The sequence below is a fragment of the Laccaria bicolor genome, genomic scaffold (assembly GCF_000143565.1).
Source record: "Laccaria bicolor S238N-H82 LACBIscaffold_16 genomic scaffold, whole genome shotgun sequence".
In the NCBI taxonomy this organism is placed as follows: domain Eukaryota; kingdom Fungi; phylum Basidiomycota; class Agaricomycetes; order Agaricales; family Hydnangiaceae; genus Laccaria; species Laccaria bicolor.
The window spans coordinates 210,418-230,999 of record NW_001889887.1 but is presented as its reverse complement, the minus strand read 5'-3'; the positions used below and the strand labels follow the sequence as shown (position 1 = coordinate 230,999).

At 44.6% G+C, this 20,582-nt stretch overlaps 6 protein-coding genes across 6 annotated transcripts; 3 read left to right on the top strand and 3 right to left on the bottom strand.

Moving 5' to 3' along the window:
• Nucleotides 1–1,520: 1,520 nt before the first annotated feature.
• Nucleotides 1,521–3,000, bottom strand: LACBIDRAFT_328281 (uncharacterized protein; the record flags this gene model as incomplete). The annotated part of the gene is made up of 7 exons (XM_001882254.1): nucleotides 1,521–1,595; nucleotides 1,848–1,856; nucleotides 2,078–2,089; nucleotides 2,369–2,402; nucleotides 2,513–2,579; nucleotides 2,674–2,726; nucleotides 2,879–3,000. 7 exons carry the CDS (start codon nucleotides 2,998–3,000, stop codon nucleotides 1,521–1,523), a joined length of 372 nt encoding a protein of 123 aa, XP_001882289.1.
• A 705-nt stretch (nucleotides 3,001–3,705) lies between these two features.
• On the bottom strand, nucleotides 3,706–4,859 carry LACBIDRAFT_328280 (uncharacterized protein; the record flags this gene model as incomplete). The annotated part of the gene is made up of 6 exons (XM_001882253.1): nucleotides 3,706–3,757; nucleotides 3,877–3,916; nucleotides 3,971–3,997; nucleotides 4,091–4,108; nucleotides 4,218–4,423; nucleotides 4,663–4,859. 6 exons carry the CDS (start codon nucleotides 4,857–4,859, stop codon nucleotides 3,706–3,708), a joined length of 540 nt encoding a protein of 179 aa, XP_001882288.1.
• A 1,800-nt stretch (nucleotides 4,860–6,659) lies between these two features.
• On the top strand, nucleotides 6,660–8,019 carry LACBIDRAFT_328279 (uncharacterized protein; the record flags this gene model as incomplete). The annotated part of the gene is made up of 9 exons (XM_001882359.1): nucleotides 6,660–6,666; nucleotides 6,769–6,843; nucleotides 6,981–7,007; nucleotides 7,208–7,367; nucleotides 7,448–7,499; nucleotides 7,543–7,569; nucleotides 7,603–7,605; nucleotides 7,656–7,796; nucleotides 7,909–8,019. 9 exons carry the CDS (start codon nucleotides 6,660–6,662, stop codon nucleotides 8,017–8,019), a joined length of 603 nt encoding a protein of 200 aa, XP_001882394.1.
• Nucleotides 8,020–11,179: 3,160 nt separating this feature from the next.
• Nucleotides 11,180–11,721, top strand: LACBIDRAFT_299272 (uncharacterized protein; the record flags this gene model as incomplete). The annotated part of the gene is made up of 3 exons (XM_001882358.1): nucleotides 11,180–11,299; nucleotides 11,361–11,438; nucleotides 11,491–11,721. The coding sequence occupies 3 exons, from the start codon at nucleotides 11,180–11,182 to the stop codon at nucleotides 11,719–11,721; spliced, it is 429 nt and encodes a 142-aa protein (XP_001882393.1).
• Nucleotides 11,722–12,985: 1,264 nt separating this feature from the next.
• Nucleotides 12,986–14,072, top strand: LACBIDRAFT_299271 (uncharacterized protein; the record flags this gene model as incomplete). The annotated part of the gene is made up of 3 exons (XM_001882357.1): nucleotides 12,986–13,024; nucleotides 13,081–13,484; nucleotides 13,544–14,072. The coding sequence occupies 3 exons, from the start codon at nucleotides 12,986–12,988 to the stop codon at nucleotides 14,070–14,072; spliced, it is 972 nt and encodes a 323-aa protein (XP_001882392.1).
• Nucleotides 14,073–14,408: 336 nt separating this feature from the next.
• LACBIDRAFT_299270 (uncharacterized protein) lies at nucleotides 14,409–14,835 on the bottom strand (the record flags this gene model as incomplete). The annotated part of the gene is made up of 2 exons (XM_001882252.1): nucleotides 14,409–14,738; nucleotides 14,791–14,835. 2 exons carry the CDS (start codon nucleotides 14,833–14,835, stop codon nucleotides 14,409–14,411), a joined length of 375 nt encoding a protein of 124 aa, XP_001882287.1.
• Nucleotides 14,836–20,582: the final 5,747 nt, after the last annotated feature.

Here is a 20,582-nt window from a genome sequence, read left to right as displayed (position 1 = left end):
TCTCCAATCAATATCTTCCAGGATGTTAGTCAAATTTCAGCACCCTGTGGACCAATTTTATGACATTTTTGTGTTTCCTTTCTTCAGAATGTAGGTTATTCATTTATTCTCATTTCCATCACCCTAATCTGTGCTTTTTTAACTCAGATTGTATGTTTTTATTTCCTGTTACACAATAATGCTCATGTTTTGTAGCTTGTATGTATTTGATCCATTTTCAGATTCTAGCACTTTCCTCTTTCAACCATTCTTTTTTTTAGCAAGTATGTATTTCTTAACATTATTAAACGGAGTCACTTATTTCAGATATATAGTGGGCAAGTCAACTCCATTTTATATGTTCTTAGAATCTTTGGTGTCATAAATTTCTCCAATTTTTAGAGGGTATGCTTTGTTTCTTGCTGTCAATGCTCACTGAATATTCATCTTCAAAATGTATAGAAAGATACAGAGCTATCCAAATTCTAATGATCCTGTTTCTTTGCAAAATGTCAAATGTTGTATGTGTTGTTGTCTGCTCTATTTCTTCTTGTTCATCTCCACTCCCCTTAGTAGTTGATACATCCTCTATACCTATGATTCCTCTAACATCTCTATGATTGAGTTATGCATACACCAAGAAGAAACAAATCTTTAATTTCTGAGTTCAGTTTCTGTCTCTTGAGGTGTAGATGAAGGTCTAACTGCTGAGAATAACACTCTACAGCATTGTGGACTCAAATATTTTTATTTTTATTATTTAAATATCCCAGTTCTAAAATCAATGGATTTCACAACACTGTTGTAATCCTGGGATTACTACATCAGATTGTGGTTTGGTTGTTTGGCATCACTGTCTAAGACTTCCCCACTCATGCAATGTTCTCCAAAAAGTTTCTGGAGCCCAAACCTGAACATGAACCTGAACTGAACTTTGCATTCAGTTCAGAGGTTCAGGTTCAAACCAAAGTTTTGGACTGAACTTTGGCAATGCTAGCTACGTCCTCCACCATCAATTATCTTATAATGTATTTAGTCTCCTTTTCTGATCCATAGTTTGTCCTTAAATCTTACACTGCTAATTCTATGAGTACAGAAAGTGTTCAAAAAGAAGTATACAGGAAGTACTCCTATACCTCACAGCAGTTACTTCTTTTTTCTAACTTAAAATAAAATTTGAATGAAGTCTAGCAGCATCTAAACAGGTATAATTTTCAACATATTACACATAAAATAGCAACACACTCAAGGTCTTTATTGTCCCCCACAGATTCCTGCAGGATTCCTGAGGATTCCTGCACAGTCCCAGGACTGAGTATTGGCTGATGTACCAGCCAATTTTTTTCAGTCTGGCGGGGGTCCATTCCTGAGGACTGAAGACAGTCCTGAGGATTTTCAGATAGGACTAGTCCCAGGATTGATGCATGTGATAAGTCACATGACCCATGGACAGGTGCTTGGATGCATCCCATGCATAAGGTAGAGGACATCCACTTGCTTCCACCATCACATGCCAAGCATGACTGTTCCAAGAAATGTACTTAAAATTCTTTGCCATTGGCAATGGAAACACTTTTTGCCAAATGTAATTCCATAGAGTTACCCCAAATGTAGTACTATTAAGATGTAAAGAGAAAGAATGGGAGAAAAATTGATATTTGCAGTTCCCAACCCAAAATATTGTTGTATACATCAATTATATGTCACATTGTGCTTAAATACCTACCTAGGCTAGAAACTGATGCATCTGGAATGGGAAAACAAAGCAGATGAAGTACCTATATCCAGTTGAGGCTTTCTGATTTCTAGATGCCAGTCTAACATTTTTCAGGTTTGCCAATAGGGCTGAGCACTTTATGGATGCATACAAAAAGGGGCTAAACAGCAGTCAAGCTACCTAAGCAGCACGAAAATATCGTGGACATCATATTCTTCTGCAACCACTCATGGATGACATGGAAAAGGCCAAAATAAACTGACATTTTTCCTTCTCGACCTACTTCACTTTCATTATAGTACATACTTTTATATTTTCCATCACTTGGACCCATAACTCATGATTAATGCTTGTAAACCTGTATATACATTCCTAACTTACATTTAAACAACTCTATGGAATTGTATTTTGTTAAAACTTCAATGAGAATATCATACACTCTTTTCTTTCATGTTTATGAGCAAACTTTCTTAATTTGAAAAGGGATGTCACAGAAATGTAACAACACGTGATGTTAGAAGTAAGTGGATGTCCTCTACCTTACATTTGTTGGTCATGGTTTTCATATGTGATATGTCACATCACCTTTTTCTTTCAACTGTGACCACCATGACAATGACACAACACCCGACCATGACCACAACAACAGCATTGACCACCACAACTACTTACAAACCCACAGCACATGTGGACAACAACAGAAACACTGTGGCCATGCCACATCATGACAACACAGCATGACAACAACACACAACAACCACAATGACATCAACCATAACTACAACATGAATGAGAACAATGACCATGACTGCTTACAACCTCACAGCATACACAGATGACAACAGCAACAGAGCAGAATGACATGGCGCTGCCACATCACCAACTGGATGGGAGGTTTCCAGGTGCCATGTTATTGTTTGTTGTTGTTGTTTACAATGGTGAGTACCCCCTCCCTTCTCCCATCTGATGTCACTAACCGTGACCACACAATACTGCACCAACAAATGACAAACTGGCACCCACAAACAACCTGTCCACATGAACAAGCATCACTGCCCACAAAAAAATGACAACCCAGTGCCAATGACAACCCACCATCTACAAACAAGGGCCCACGTACAACACCCAACACCCACAAACAATGCCCACCATGAACAACAAACAACAACACCACCCACATACAAAGAACCCACCACCAACGACTCCAGCTGTGAACAATGACCCAGTGCCCATGAACATTGGCCCCCCACCCATGAACGGCACCCAACGCCCACAACAATGACCCACATCCATGACCAGAACATGCAGATGACCACAACCACCCACAGACAACGATGAACATCAACCACCCACAGACAATGACACCACATGGAAAAATTGGCAAGGTCAACCAGGCTGGTGTTGATGGGCATTCATTATCACATTGCAAGGGCGGTGGGTAACTAACTGGAAGAATTAGTGTTTGAAAGTTAGGTTAGTTAACCGGAAAATAACCGGAAAATAACTGGACCTAACTGCAACACTAACCTAACCGCGGTTAGGGTTAGTTGATTTCGAAAATGGAATAACCGGTTATTTTGCGGTTAACTAACCGTTAAATAACCAGTTATAACCGGTTATAACCAGCCCTATTATACACCTTCAAAACGCACTTGAGAACATCGAAAATGCTTAAAATTTGACTAAGTTACGGTCAAATCTCTAAAATATCACTCAAATGTGTAGACTTTCAAGGATAATTGCATAAATATGTCAATTCTTCACCGATTTTAGCGTTCTTGGGCTCGTTTTAAAGCTAGAATATGCAGAAATAATATCTATCAAGATACATATGAGCATATTTGCCTTGTTATAACCGATTCTTTATTTTTCGGTCCTAACCGGTTAGTAACTGCAAATAACTGACTGTAACCGGTTAGTTGCGGTCCGGTTAGGTTATTTTAGGTTTCGGGACAAAGGCTAACCGGTCTCGGTCTCGGTTAGAGCCCCTGGGCACCCAATAACCGGACCTAACCAGACTTTCGAACACTAGGAAGAATGGTGGCTAAAGGCTTGCTATAACTATGTAAATAAATTGTTTCATGTTCCAGTGGGTTTGGTCTCAAGGTCTCAGGGTCTCATCTCAATGCACTCACTCAATCTCAGGTCAGTTCCATTAGACAATGTTAGTTCATGCATACCATAGACTGGAAGCCATCAGATGCTGCCACTGGATGTGGACTGGAACAAAAAAAGAAGTCTTCATAGCAAGTTCACAAAACCTTGCATACTCACCATATGACAAAAACCATTGTAATTGTTCTACATACTAGGTATCCCATGCCCAATGTACTACAACCCTGCTGTATGATATATATTGCCTTGCAAACCATCCCATGGCTATGAGGTCTTTACCATCCCCCATGTACTGTACTATTTCGACCAAGTGTTCACGTCACATGTCACATCAACAAAAAAACTATTTTTTTTTATTCGTCTTAAATCAAAAGAAAAATTTTCGGCCATCTCGGGAGGTCTTTACCATCCCCCACGTAATCCATATGGACTCCACTGGACTCCACTGGAGTCCAGTGGATTCCAGTGGCCCTCTTACCAGGCCAGATTGGCTGGCAGAATGCCCAGTCCACTGGAGTCCAGTCCAGTCCAGTCCAGTCCAGTCCAGTCCAGTCCACTGGACTCCCACTGGACTGCCAGCCACTTTCCTGAGTCCAGTCCCAGTCCAGTGGACTATGAGTCCAGTCAGAGTCCAGTGGAGTCCAGTGGAGTCCAGTGGATTCCAGTCATTCCAGTATATTATTATTATATATGAATACTTCTAAAAAAGCGAAAATAGAGTATACAATAAACTTACATTTTAATGATCAATGAAAGGAAAGGTTATAATTTACATGTAGTGTGGGTCAGTGATAGCTGCAATAAGGATTTATGATTTTGTTCAGTCTGCGGGGTGAGGTCACGTGACTTACTTGAGGGCGTGCCATATCGTCACGTCTCCTGTTTGCGGCATGGTCACACCTCCGTGACCATCCCATTCCCTTCCACCACCACCACCTCTATCACTGCCCACGCCAACGCCGCCCACGCCAACGCCGCCCACGTCAACGCCGCCCACATCAACGCCGCCCACATCAACGCCGCCCACGCCAACGCCGCCCACGCCCATGCCCACGCCAACGTGGAAGGACAGGCCAAGAACGAGGGACGGCGCCCATGACGTGTCAACGTCATGGGCCAAGGGTATGTCTGCCCCACCACCCCAATGCCCCGTACTCACCACGACAGGCGCCAGCGGCACGCAACAACAAAAACAACACACGAGGAGGCCAACGACACACAAGAACGACGACACGAAGACAACAACACACGACGACGACGACACGCGAGGACGACGACACGCCAGGACGACGATATGCGAGGACGACGACGACGCGCGAGGACGACAACACACGACGACGACGACGACTACACGCCGGGACGACGACACACGACCACGACCACGACCACGACACGCGACCGCGATGACGACGACACGCGACGACGACGACACACGACGACGACGACGACTACATGCTGGGACAACGACACGCAACGACGACGACTACACGCCGGGACAACGACACGCGACGACGACGACGAACGAGCACCGACGAAAACGCCGCCCCCACCACACCCGAAAAACGACGAGCGCCCGCCAGCGCTGAACGGCGACGAGGCCCCTCCACTCCCTCCCCCCTTCACTCTCTCCCCCTTTCCCCCCTCCCCCTTTCCTTGCTCCTCTCTCCCCCCCTCCCTTTCCTTCCCCCTTCCTTGCTCCCTCCCCCTCCTATTCATTCCTCTCTTTCCCCTCCTATTCATTCCTCTCTTTCCCCTCCCTTTCCCTTTCCCTTTCCCCTCCCTTTCCCTTTCCCTTCCCCCTCCCTCCCCCCTCTGTAACATAGAATCTATGTAAATTTAATTAATTAAATTAATAAATATACTTCAATTTTATTTTTTGTTTTGAAGTCTAAGTTCAGGAATTCTGGATTAACTTAGGTCTGTGGCAGTCCAGTCCAGTCCAGTTTTGTGTTGGGAGAGTCCAGTGGAGTCCAGTCCAGTCCAGTTTTGTGATTTGCAGTCCAGTCCAGTCCAGTCCAGTCCAGTTTTGTGCTTGCAGTCCAGTGGAGTCCAGTGGAGTCCAGTTTTGTGCTGGGAGTCCAGTGGAGTCCAGTTTTGTGATTGGCAGTCCAGTCCAGTCCAGTCCAGTGGAATCCAGTGGAATCCAGTGGAATCCAGTGGAGTCCATGTGGATTATGTGGGGGATGGTAAAGTATTGCCATCTCGGCGTGAAAAATTTCCCAAAATCATGAACACTTGGTCGAAATAGTACAGTAATCCATGTGGATTCCAATGGAGTCCAGTGGAGTCCAGTGGATTCCAGTGGCCCAGTTGCTAGGCCAGATTGGCTTGCACAATGCCCAGTCCACTGGCCTCAAGTCCAGTCCAGTCCACTGGACTCTCACTGGACTACAAGCCACTTTCCTGAGTCCAGTCCCAGTCCAGTGGACTCATAGTCCAGTCATAGTCCACTGGAGTCCAGTAATTCGAGTGGGGTAAGGAGCTTTTTTGGAGGCCTCTGGGCCCAGCTCTTGCTTACCACACAAATTTGGCTCTGCCAAATTTGTCAGCGTCAAGCCTGTCAGCATGGCAATTCAATCTGCTCACCTTCAGTCAGCACTATTCAATCCGCTCACCTTCTCATTGCACTGCTATGACCTAGCACTATTGAATAGTTATGCTGAGTCAAGCGATATGGCATGAGGGGAAGGTTTAAAAACCCTGGGTGCATTCCCTGGACTACTCAGCAGAACCAGGAACAGCCCAGGTGAGCATGACGAACACTCCTTTGCAGGACCATGGCTCACCCCTCTTCAGATTCTAGTCTACAGGCACCACCTCTCTCTGCTTCACAGAAATACTAGCATTCATGCATGGTGAGTGCATGGCTTCCTTTGGCACTGCCGATCCTCTTCACAGAAACATAAAGGCTAACAAGATTTCATTGAAGATTGTTCTTCAATTTTCACTGTGGCTAGTGATTGTTTTTAGTGTTGCCGCGGCTCAGCTAGCCACAAGCCAGCTTGCTGAACTGGCGGCTTTTGCCGGTTCTGGTTTGTGGATTGCTTGAGAGCTAATCAAATCTGGTTCAGCTCGGCTTAGCCGGTGACTTTGAACCAGTTATAGCTGGTAAATGTTGTGGCAATTGATGACTTGTGCATTAAGTAGAATGAGGGTAAATGTGTAGTAGAATTTGAGAAAAATGTACATCATGATGGTAAGTAAAGTTGTATACAATATATTGAACAAAGAATAACCCTATCAATCCTCGTCATCCTGTCCAACAACATGAATTACCTCATCAATATCTATACCATCCTCCCTAATCTCCGAAGTTAGCTTCCCTAACAAATCCACTGAATCTTCGTCATCATCTGTGTAGTACTCGAGTTCGTGTTCTGTGACTAGTGTTCATAGGTCTGGTTCAGTCCGGTTTTTTGCCCCGAAAACAGGCAGCCACGGACCACAACCGGTCTAGGACCAACCCAGATATTGAGGGAACCGAACCAGACCACCTAAGACCAGTCTTTTGCAGTCTATGGACCGTGTTCAAACCAATTCAGACCGGTTTTTTTGCGTAAGATTTGTCGTACCAATATAAACCATTTGTATCTCAATTATTATTACTCTAAAACATAAAATTGTTATATATCATAGTAAAACATATAAATACCCATCATTCCACCAATTCTTAAGAAATTTAATGAAGGTTTGACATAGATATGACTGAAACTGAATTACATCACCTAAAGACTCAGGCAAAATGTAATGTGGCAACTGTAAATTATTTGATGCATACCATATATTGATAGATGGTGAGTATATTTTCATACCTAAAATGTCAATATCCAAAAACTGAATCAAGCAAAATGATGAAAGTTTGAGTGAGCTAGAATTAAAGTCATTCTGGTACAAGTTGCACAAACAAGTATTTGTGCCAAAATGGATTTGGTTATATCTTTCTCAGTTCTTAACCGTTTTTGATGAACCAAAAACCCAATTAAAGGTAATAAACGTGGTTACAAGGCTGTGTAATGCATGTGACCGTTTAACCGTTTGCAACCGATTTAAACTGGTCTTTGAACAGTTTTAAAAGATTTTTGAAATGAGGCAACCAGCAACTGGACCAACCCCAAATTTGGGCAACTGCAACCGAAAAAAAGACCAGACCATGGTCTGGTTCAGTTTGGTCCACCGGTTTTTTTCGGTCCTATGGACCAGACCTTTAAACACTATCTGTGACAGCCCATCCCTCCGTAAAGTTTAGCCATTGCTGCTTGAGCGAAAATTTTAACATTTGAAGTGCCTCCATTAAAACAGGGTGGATTCAATTTTGCCTCTTTGTGTCAGTTTCAGCACTGGATGAAAAAATGCGCTCGGAAGGAACCAACACATCAAGCAGCGACAGATATGAAGGGCCACATAGGTGTAAACATAGGCACTAAAAACTGGTGAATAGACCAAAACCAGTGTTCCCCTAACATATTTGTGCTCATTTTCTAAGTTTGGTGATGGAATTGTATATCCAACATATGCATAAAACAAACTTACAATAAAAAAAAAGATCAGATCCAAAAAATGATTGAATAAATATGATCTAAATTCATATTTAGAATTTGCTGAACTTCCTGGGCCAAGATTTTAGCATATTCTAAATATGAACTCAGATCATATTTATTTGTTCATTTTTTGGATCTGATCCCTTTTTTTATTGTAAGTTTGTTTTATGCATATGATGGATGTACAATTCCATCACCAAACTTAGAAATTGAGAGTAAATATACTAGGACAAAAGAGATTTTAGCGTATTCCACAGTTTTGAGAGCATATGTTTATACATATGTAGCCCTACATATTCGTTGCTGTCTCAAGTGCGAGGATGCTTGAATGGGTAAATAATCTAATTAGTGTTTGAAAGTCCGGTCCGGTCCGGTCTTTTGGTGCCCAGTGCCTTAGACCGTAACCGTGGGGAGGCGCAATGCCTGCAACTGATTTGACTGGATGACTAAGTGCACAGCCACACAAATCCTGCCAAATGTCTCGTTTTATCTTCCCAAATAATTTCCTCGTGTTCCACTACAATTTCTAGGCTGGTAAAGGCATAGTAAATGTATGTATGTTAGATCACAATGTGAATGTGCGGTAAAATTGAATTGGTGACTATACTAGGTCATCATGATAGTCAGAGTCTTGTCAAAGTCATAAAATGAGGCTTGTTTTCTGGCCTTTTATCTGCTGTTTGTAGTCAGATAGTTCATGCTTGAGGTCATATAAATTTTTCCAAATGAAGACACCATGTTTTCCGCTTCCTTGTCACATCTGTTGGGCCAACGAGCGAGATCTGCCTTGTGCATTGGAGCACCGCTTTTGGCCTTTGGGCAATGCTTTGCGTCATGAAAAGTTTCTGGGAGTAATTTGGGTAGTAGAGATAATGTAGAGTGGCCCTAATAGTCATTGAGAATGTGTATCATCGACGCGTTGACACGACGCGACGCCTCCTTCGCGTGATTATGTAATCTAATTTAGCACGTTTCGCAGGCAGTTTTGAAAACAAAATAGCTACTTTGCACGGGCAATGGGCCTTACACTTTATAGTAAGACTACACTTTATTTTTGATTGTTCAGGGAATGGCCCGAGAATATCAAAAATAATCTTACTGCTCCCCATAGATCAGGGAGATATCTACACCTCATCATTGACTTGCTTTGGAAATTCTCGGGCCATTCCCTAAAAAACTTGTTTTAGTCCCAATTTGTATATCAATATTTCCGGATATTGTGCTGGGTCACACAGAATATTGATTTTCCTTGATTCTCGTCCATGTATAGGGAGACCAAATAGGTGCAAACACAAATTGATTTCGCAGGCATTGCGCCTCCCCAGTAACCGTAACCAGTCCTCCCAATTTCAGAAACCTCAAAAAACCGGACCAAACTGCAACAGACCAGTTTTCTGCGGTCTTTTGCAGTTACAAGACCGGTTTCAACCAGTTCTGGTCTTAACCGGTTTGCAACTGGTCTAAACCGGTCTTTGTAGGGGTCAGGTGGCCATGAAACAATATATTCTAAGTATTCTAATGTACGAGGGGTCTGTGTATACAACTTGAGGATGGGTAACCGTGCATGTCTCCACATCTACCTTCACCATCCATTGATGCAACAGGTTGTCGTGAACACATGCCATCCATCATTGTATCATCATTGTTCATCTGTGTATTGTCGTCGTCATTGTGTGTAGTCATCATTATTTTGTGTGTCGGGTATGTCATCCTCAACGTATGCCATCCGTCGTCGTGCGTCTGCGTATCCTCGTCGTATCTGTGTGTCATCGTTGTTCGTCGGTTATTGGTTGCCATGCCACCGACAGTGACGTGACCCCTGCTCCTCATGTAAAAAAGAGGAGAGGGGGAAGGAATCACATTGCTCACCTGAACTGACGCGGACAGTGGCACATCCATTGACGTGCCATGTCGTCATCCCTCACTATGTGCTACCCTCCGCCGGACTAGTTGGGTAGACCTCTCGAGGACCACGGACACCTAGCTCAGCTGATGCAGGCGTTATTGAGTGGCCGGTCGCAGTTGGAGGCATTTGACAAAAAGATTGGTGGTCACGGAAGATGTGGAATGTCATTCGGATATGGTGTACATTTCCAAGTCGCATAGGCCTGCGGGCGCGTTGTAGTATTTTCAATCAATCATTCACATCGTATCTCTGTAGTTTACTGGGACTTTGTACTTGCTTGAGAACGAGGTGAAAGGGGAACGGTGGCAGTTATCTTCAAGCACCTATCACCTAAACAAACACCAACGCCGTCCTACGCTCGTCTGTCTTTCAAACCCACTAAAACTCGAAAAACCGGTCGAAAAAGTCCGCTTACAGCCCCCTCAACAACCCCTTTGAACTACTACAGTGCTATCAGTTGAAAAAATCCCGTCAAAACACGTCAAAAAATGGGGGGAGAACAGTTTCAACACTCTGGATTCGAAGAACACCTAGCCGTATAGTAGTGCAAGGCGCCTGCCCAGGAACTCTGAAAGAAACTCGCGGATTCGACGGTAGCTGAAGAGAGGACGGAGGAGAGATGGTGTGGGATTGCGTCTTGGTTCCGTTTGGGTGAGTACTTGGGTTTGGTGCATATCGATGACGAGTACTGATTCTGTTCAAGTTGTTGGTCACGGCCAGATCTCGCGCTAGGAGCTGGCTGAGCTACGTAGTCGCGACGCCAATTCCGTAGAAAACGGCACGTACGTCACCTCCCCATCTTTGTTCCTCTTTCGTCTCTGACCCTAGCCCGCTAGTAGAAGCCATGACCTTACACGCCGCGTCGTATTCAGGGAAATAGAGTGGTTTCGATCACTACTACAACAAGTTTTCGACACGCAACAAATGATGTTCGGACGGCTTGAACTCAAACACGCTGTTAGGCTTGAAAACCGACTGGCGATACGTACCATGAGGCGGAGGACGACACGTAGCGGACTTGAGGAGATGCCGAAAGAGTCCAAGGTTTGTCCCCTTCCGTTAGCTATCCTTTCCCAGTTCTTACAAGAACATACCACTATCACAGATTCACGCACACTGCTCCTTCGATACGCCGGAATTCGTAGCGTGGCCCAGTGTCCCAACGTTTACATCTACATCGCGGGTACTCCTACCCTTTTCCCTTTCCCTTCTAGCCTCATCCCCTCTCTTCACAGATGCGGATCTACCAAACGTTCTCCATCAGCTCTCTCTTGGAGCCCCAAACCCTCCTTAAAGTTAACCTTCCTTCATGTCTCTCGAACCTATACGAATCCCTCACGGCCAGCTTGAAGGAAAGGGTGTCGCTGATATGTCATACGGTGATGAAACGTGGACGACCGAGTTCGTTGTTTTGGCAATGGGGGAAGGAGGGGACAGAGAATGCGCGGAAGGTGTATGCGGTTTGAGGTGGTTTTGCACGCATATAGGCACTTGAGATGGGATGGAAATGACATCCTTCTCTCCGCATCCCAACCTGCCTATCGTCCACCTACTGCTCCCAGTCCGGTGCCGTCCCCTCACTGGTTCAGTCGTTCAGCTTGGCATTCATTGATGTTTCCCTCAAATTCCCGCGTCCACCCATCTCAACTTTCTCTTCGCTTCGTCCTTGCGCCTCTTCTACATAATCCGTCTCATCTTCAGATTTCGGTCCACGTTCGCGATTCAGAACTCTGCCGCGAACGCCATCAACATCAGACGATGAGTTTTCACTTCCTTCTCTGCAATTCAATCCCCGCAGAGCAGCTATCAAGCTGCTCGTCATTGCCAAGCACAATGGTTCGCCGCAAACGTCCTCGTTCAACGACAGTGAGCCCCCCATTTCCGTGTCACTCCTCCAGCCGTTCAAGAATTCCATCAAAAGACCTCATGTGAAGAATGTTTTTATCTACGGAGAGGGCCAATGTGACTCAGAATGGTGCACTAGAGAATCCTCCAAAATTCTCATCCTCCACTCTCCCCTCCCGACGACACAAAGCCCCTCACACCCCGAATCAATATTCGTCCCTCGCCACTCAATCTGGTACTCGAAACCACTCCCACTCCCATGTTCTTCCCGTAAAGGATCATAGGGAGGGAGCGCTATCAGTTGACTGTCGCTGGTGCTACTGCTGGTGAGTGTGATGATGACCGTGATGATGATGATTGTGGCCATTAGGCGACGATCGATCACCACAACTCATCATAAACTTCCGCATTGGCAGCAGGCACATTCACGGACAAAAGGAACTTGCGAGAGGGATCGCGAAGGTCGAACCTGGTCGAATCCATGATGCTGTTGATGCTGATGCGCGCTGGAGGAACTTGAATGGGGGAAATACAGAGTTGAACTGTAAAGCAGCGCCCATTGACATCACAACATAAATAGCCTATACTTAGGTACCTTCAAATGCCAGCGGATTTCATTCTCTAGTCGTAAGCCCAGTTGGTGCCATACAGAACAACGGGTTAGAAAGTCGAGCAAATCCAATGAAGAGGATAAGTCGCCGAGGAATGAGAAAGACGAAAGCAAAGAGGATGAGTTGGAAATTTAAAAATTTATTAAAAGGCCAGAATACATGACAGGCACGTGTTCGCGTGGTCAGGTATAAAATTAGACCAACTCGTCCGGGGGCCGTTGCACCAAGGTGGTTCTAAGGACTCGAGGGGCGGCGCTGCCGCGCTCATGGTAGGATGTCGGCCATAGTACGCGACCGTGGTCAGGATAAAAAGGTACGCTCATTTCGTGGACAATCGCCAAAAATCAGCACTCCCACTGAACAATGCAGTTCCTCCTCTCAGCTTGGGCATTTGCCCAAACTGTATTCGACTTCACGCTCATCTCCAACTACGACTCCAGCATGTCACTCACTTCCACCAGGCATGCACATGGCCTGAGACAATCCAGAGCGCGTGCAGCTGCCTCCGACGTCGCCATGCGCGCATTCAAAGCCGAAGCCCTCGCAAGCAACGCGAGCTTCCTGCAGAGACTCGACCCCGACGGCTGTCGTCACGTCTCCCACAACTTCCTCAACTACCAGACCTACCCTGGCTATGACAACTCTATCGGAGTGAGCGGGGCTGGTCCAAACGGGTACAGGATGTTCAGTTCAACATCCGATATCAACGACCCCAACACCGAAAGTCGGCTTCGCTACGATTTCGTTTTCAATGACGGTAGCGCTCCCTACACGTCCGTTTCTTTCCCCTTCCTCTAAATATCATATCGAACTTGAGCGAATAATCACGTAGGAGCATCTGGATTACCATGCGCGGAGCCCCAGACAGCGGTAAAAACTCCAACGTCGTCCTCCGCGAAGAGCTCTGCGTCGTCGGTCCCCTCGACCCCAACGGCAGCCACTACCACGACTGCGACGAGATCGACATCGCAGAGATCTACGGTGGCGGGAACAATCAAGCCGAATTCACATTCTACACCGGCTCTGGCTCGTACATCCCTGACAAGCCACCCCAGCGCCAGGGCGGCGGGGTGTACACCGACACCACCAATGGCGCAGCTGGTCAACAGTTTTATGAATACCAGTTGTATTTGGAACGGGGGAAGTACCTTACGTTCACTATTGCGGATGTGAAGACTGGGCAGACGATTGGGAAGCGGGATTATGGGCCTCCGGGTATCCCATCGAAGCCGTTGAACTTTTTCATGGGGGAGTATAATTGTGCAGCGAGCGGGCCCGATGCTAAAAATTACTGCGGGGGGCCTTACAATGGTAATTCATTCATGGAGATCGGAAGCATCTTATATCGTACCTGCGACTGATAGTAGTCATTTGAAAGTTGTATGTATAATTCAATGATTCGAGACCTACATGTCACGCACTCTCCAAACGACTATGTCCAAACTCCACCCCGTTGTTTATGAGTTCCTCCTGCATGCGTGTATATGTTGCCGAGAAGTCAATCCAAAGTCAATCCGAGTCGTTGTGCAATTTCCACCGACCAAAGTTCGTCTGGAGGCCCCAGGTCGCGTGTTGCCAGTACCAATGTTGGTTGGTGGGCTCAAAACCACGATGTATGCGGTATTGGCTTGAATGAAGAATGCAGCTCCACATACACTCTCCCGAAACTTGGCAAGTTGGAGGTTCAGGTTGCAGCGTCAGTACCCCATTACACCGAGCTCTACGAGTCTCCACACACTTCCCCTCCTCGATCGCACACCTCCCTTATATCGCGCAAAGGCTCTCTGGTCGTCGAGTCGGAGCACCGCGGCTAACGTCTCCACCTCCACCCAGGATCGCAACTCCATCCCACAGCTGACACCTGCCATCTCACTAGGTTCATCCAACCTACGCTCATTCGTCCCTTCTGCCCTTACAAGTAGCCGCCCTTCCTTTGCAAAAACTTCGACGCAGCGTAAACATTGACTGTTGGTTTGAGAGGAGTGGGTGAATGTGGGTGTGCGAGAGAATACGCTGACATTCAATAGCTGCGTAGACGATCGTTAGCTACCGCCACCATAGAAAAGAACACAAACTCACTTGACATTTTCTCTCAAGCCAACCAAGGGGCCCCAAGCTGACCATACGATTCAACACAGGCACACCAAATGGGAGGAGTCGAGACAGAAAATATTGGCACTAGAACGCAACGCACTGAGCCACCGCGCAAAACCTCGTCTTTGGGAAAGAGTTTCCAGTGACGACAACAGATGTTGAGGCAAGGGCGAACTCGGTGCCCTCTGACCCGGGCACTCACTTCAAGCGAGGGTCGGAGACTGAAAGGGCTGTTGAGGCGAAAAAGGGGGGCATGCAGATCGCGTTCGGTTTTCTTGTATGATTGGGTGCTGATGTAAATCTGCCATGAAGGCTACCCAAAGCTTGTCAGCCGAGAATGCTATGTCTAGTGAGTACACCGCGCAGCTTCATCCCCAGGGAATTCTCGAGCGATCTTCGCTGCTGTACGCACTTATACGGGAAAAAAATTACGGTATAAATAAGCACCTTCAACGCCGGCGGATTTCATTCCCAGGTCGTGAGCGCCGTAGGTGGATTGAACATGCTAGAAAGTCGCACAGAAGAAGGTAAGCGGCCAAAACGAAGATAAGAAAATGGACACGTGCCTGTATATACATATATACAAATAGACCAATGATTGCAGGGCGCTCCTCTTTCTTTCTTTCCCTCTCTCATCCGAAACCTCTCCATCGTCGATATCTCAACATGAGTGGAGCGAACGTTCTTGCGGGTGCTCACCACTTTGTTGCTAATAACAGCACATTCAATAATGCTAACACTGTGAGTAGAATGGTTATCGTGTTAATGTACCAGTGAATGAAGCTGAGAGTGCGGATCTCCGGCAGATGCACATCCACAACATCAACAACGGCAATAGGACCACGTCCGACGGGGTCATCCCCCTCACGCCAAACCCAAGCAATCGGTTCACAGGACGGACAGAAGTCATTGCCAAACTCAAGAGGCATTTTTTTACCAACGCAAATGACGGAGCTAAGAAGAGAAAGTTCTTCCTGTTGCATGGAATGGGGGGGATTGGAAAGACTCAAATTTGCTTGAAGTTTGTTGAGGAGATGTCTGACCAGTGAGTATCTACTGAATACCATTCCAATGCCTTTTAATTCAAATTCAATTACCTTCAGCTTTTCTCTTGTTTTTTGGATTGATGCATCCTCAGTTAGCACCATCACACAGGCACTGAAGGGTATCTGTAACCTTCCTGAGGCTCAGTCTTCTGCTCTGGATGGGTCACCTGAATCTGCTCTTTGCTGGATTGGCTTGCTGAAAGAGAACTATGCAATGGTGTTTGACAATGCTGATAATCTATCACCTGCTGAGCTGGAAGCTTATCTTCCACCTGGAAGGGGTGGAAATATTCTGATAACTAGTCGCAATTCTGCCATGAGAACTCTAACTTCACCTGAGAACTCTCTTGAAGTAACTGAGATGGAAGAGAATGATGCTCTTGAATTACTTCTAAAAGCTAGTTGCTTGAATTCATCTTCAATAGAGTTTCAATCTGAAGCTTCTAAGATCATGAAAGAGCTCTTCTGTCTTCCCCTTGCAATTGATCAGGCTGGTGCTTACATTGCTTCTGGAGCAACCACTATTGGAGACTATCTTGCAAAATATTCAGAGCACCGAAAGACACTATTTTCCCATTCAGATTTTACTGGAGCTTCTAAGTATAACAAAACTGTTTATGAAACTTGGGAGTTATCATACAAAGAAATTCAGAGAAGGGCTAAATCTGATGATTTTCATAAGGCCAAAGCAGCCAATAGTGCAATACTCCTTCTGAAATTATTTCCTTTCTTCCATCATGAGGGGATTACTGAAGACATCTTTTTTTATGCTGCCCTTCAAGAAGACAAGAAAAGTTCTGGCTCAAAGTTACCACTTGCCAGTTCTCTGCTGGACCGGAGACTACTTCCTCTCAATAAATCAGGTACTTGGGATAACTTTGTCTTTAAAGAGGGAGTTCGAATATTACTGTCATTCTCCTTGATCAAAAAAGGCCCATCTGATGGTGTGTATGCAATGCATCCACTGGTCCATTCCTGGGGCAGAGACAGAATGCTTCCAAATGAGAAGAAACAATGTTGCTTAATGGCATATGTGACTTTGTCTTGTTCACTAAGATGGGGTAAAGACCAGCCATATAGATTTCAGAGGGTCTTGGTAACACATATAAGAGTGAATATGGAGCATGCCACATCAGAAAGTAACAAGAATGGTGTCACTTACTTAGATGATGCTTATGCCAAGTGTGGGAGATTGTTGATGGAACAAGGATATCCAAGAGAAGCAGAAATGTTACAGATTGAAGTTTTGGATACAAGGAACAGAATTCTTGGAGTGGAACACCCAGACACAATCAATGCTACAGGACATCTTGTAGCCACATATCGAGAACTGGGAAAATACACAGAGGCAGAGAAGCTGCAGATCCAAGTTCTTGATGCAAGCAACAGAGTTCTTGGAGTGGAACACCCACGTACAATGACTGCTATGGCAAATCTTGCAGTCACCTATCAAGACATAGGAAAATACACAGAGGCAGAGAAGCTGCAGATCCAAGTTCTGGATGCAAGCACCAGAATCCGTGGAGTAGAACACCCACATACAATTAGTGACATGGCATGTCTAGCAGCAACAAATCGAAACCTGGGAAAATACACAGAGGCAGAGAAGCTGCAGATCCAAGTTCTTGATGCAAGGAACAGAATCCTTGGAGTGGAACACCCACATACAATTAGTGCCATGGCAAATCTTGCAGAAACATATCAATACCTGGGAAAATACACAGAGGCAGAGAAGCTGCAGATCCAAGTTCTTGATGCAAGCAACAGAGTTCTTGGAGTGGAACACCCACGTACAATGACTGCTATGGCAAATCTTGCAGTCACCTATCAAGACATAGGAAAATACACAGAGGCAGAGAAGCTGCAGATCCAAGTTCTGGATGCAAGCACCAGAATCCGTGGAGTAGAACACCCACATACAATTAGTGACATGGCATGTCTAGCAGCAACAAATCGAAACCTGGGAAAATACACAGAGGCAGAGAAGCTGCAGATCCAAGTTCTTGATGCAAGGAACAGAATCCTTGGAGTGGAACACCCACATACAATTAGTGCCATGGCAAATCTTGCAGAAACATATCAATACCTGGGAAAATACACAGAGGCAGAGAAGCTGCAGATCCAAGTTCTTGATGCAAGCAAGAGAATTCTTGGGGTGGAGCACCCAGATACAATGACTGCTATGGCAAATCTTGCAGTCACCTATCAAGACATGGGAAAATATATAGAGGCAGAGAAGCTGGATGTCCAACCTCAGGAAATAAGGAATAAACTTCCTGGAGCAGAATCTCCCCTTATGAATTCTAGGGAAAATGGTATGAAATGAGCTTCATTTATTCTTTTTCACTGACACTCATATTTATATGATTAGTGCATTCTCTGACCAATCTTGCCAAGAGGATTTCAAAATTCAAGTCTGGGATGATGCATTCATTTCATAGTAAGAAACATTTCAATGATGGCTTTGCAGGAACTAGTACTTAATTCTTCTTCCCCAATGCTTCCATCCTTTTCACCTATATTCATTTTCACTGAAATTCTGGCTTCTACTCATATCTTGATATTCTGTCTAGTATGTTGAATAAATTTCTCTTTGTCTGACTGTTTTAATTAATGATTGACTGTGTATGAATTTATCAAAAGCATCTCATGATTCACCATCCCATACTTTATGTCTGTGCTTGCATTCAAGCCCCTCTTCAACTCTCCTGTTGAGCTGCCTGTTATCCTCCAATGCATCCACTAAGCTACCAATGTGCATCAAGGCCTCTTCAAGTTAGGCTCTGTACAGCAACGAGAATACAGTCGTATTCTCATTTTGATGGCAGATGGTATTATTCCCACCATGCCAAATCAGGTAGCCGCGGCAAGTGCAAAGCTACCTCACATTGATTTCACTCTGGTCATTTCCTCAGCAGGTGCAGGATTGGTTGATTAGTGGCATTATTGTACTTCAATTTACTTCATATTTGTCTGGAATATATCCAACATTGAATCTCCACTATTAAGATGGGTACAAAGGATTAAATAAGAAATATAGTAATATAAAATAATATTAGAATAATTAAAATAGCTCATCAAAATTCAAATATGTGATTTTAATATGCCCAGTATTCAGAATATGCACAATACTTCAAGATACTCTTCAAAAAAAACACCAGCTTAAATTAGGTTGTGATCAATATGCATATTTTATATGTAAGAATCTAAGATAGGAACTGCATGTTGGAACACCAATAATTATGTGCAGAAATAATAAATAAAAGATCTCCATATAAAGTGTGAGGTAGCTATCCATGTGCCACAGCTACATGATTTGGCATGGTGGGAATAATACTGTCTGCCATCAAAATGAGAATACAACTGTATTCTCGTTGCCGAACAGAGCCTTACATACCTTAGTTTTGTTGAACTGCAGATACAAACCTACATAACTTCTGTCTGCAACAGCAGTGCCAATAGCAGATACAGTTATGTTGAAGTGTGTAATCAAAGTACCTTCATGAGATGTAGGAAATCTGAATTTTAAATTTTGGCAAGAACTTCAGCCACCTCAGGCATGTTAAAAAAACTTGATCCAGTATGTATATTTTTTCTTTCTTAAAAACCCCTTACTTTTCCTTTACTTGCCATCAATGCAATTATGTCAGAAGCATCCTCCAATTTAGTGTGTTAAAGCCTGTGTGTTGTGAAATTCACCATCATCATGCTTGTGCCAATCTTGAGTTCAAGGCCAATAACTGTCATGAATCATTCCACACCCATGCCCTCAAGACAGACCCAAGACAGACCCCTCACTATGATACCTTGTTTCTCCATCCCTACTTTCTATTATCTCATTATCTTGTTATTCCTTGTTCCCATACCAGGGACCTATCAACTGACAAGTCTTTAGCTTCAGTCTTCTCAGTTGAAATTTTGACTTCCTACCATGCTCAGCTTCTTCCATAACAGTGTCTTTGTCATGTGTGATGCTCCCACTGCTGCTCTTGCTGGAAGACTTGCTGACAGAAGAACTAAATGCAGAATGAATGGTGTATGAGGCAGAATTGGCATGATCTATCTTTTCATGAGTAATTAAAAATATTGAGAAAAATGACTGCATACCCTCAGGTCCTCCAATAAGATGGCAGTTTAGGATTTTGAGGTTTGAAATATCCTGAGAGAGTGCATCCCAATTCCAACCTGAGTAAATGTCCAAATGGGCTGATTGGGTGTGCACCATGTGAATCCACTGCACAGCTTGTCATCCCATGTTCTGAAAATCGGTGAACCACACTTGAATGTTCTCTCCCAGCATGTGCCCATAGAGTGGGTTCATACAATCAGGGTCTAACACCAATAAAACTGCCAGGTGCTGCATGGCAATGCAATTGAATTGAAATTGAGGAATGTAAGTGCATAGTGCGATGGGCAAAGAAGGGTTGATAGAGATGGAATGTGCTACGGTGCATGTTATGACTTGCACTACACAGTGTAGTGCCCACCATAATGAGGTGCCAGTGGCAGGGTCGAGCATGTAAAAAAGCTGGCTCTTAGGAAGTGAAAGAGTGATGAAATTATTGGCAATGAGTGACCAAAATCCTTATGAACTGATATGGTTGCTTATTAAAGTCTTCTGTCAGGGAGCAAGCTAACATTCCATATGCCATCAGACAGAATTTCTGTCTATCTTCTGAGGACATTCTGTCTCTTCCCCATGCATGAATAAGTGGATGCATGGTATAAACA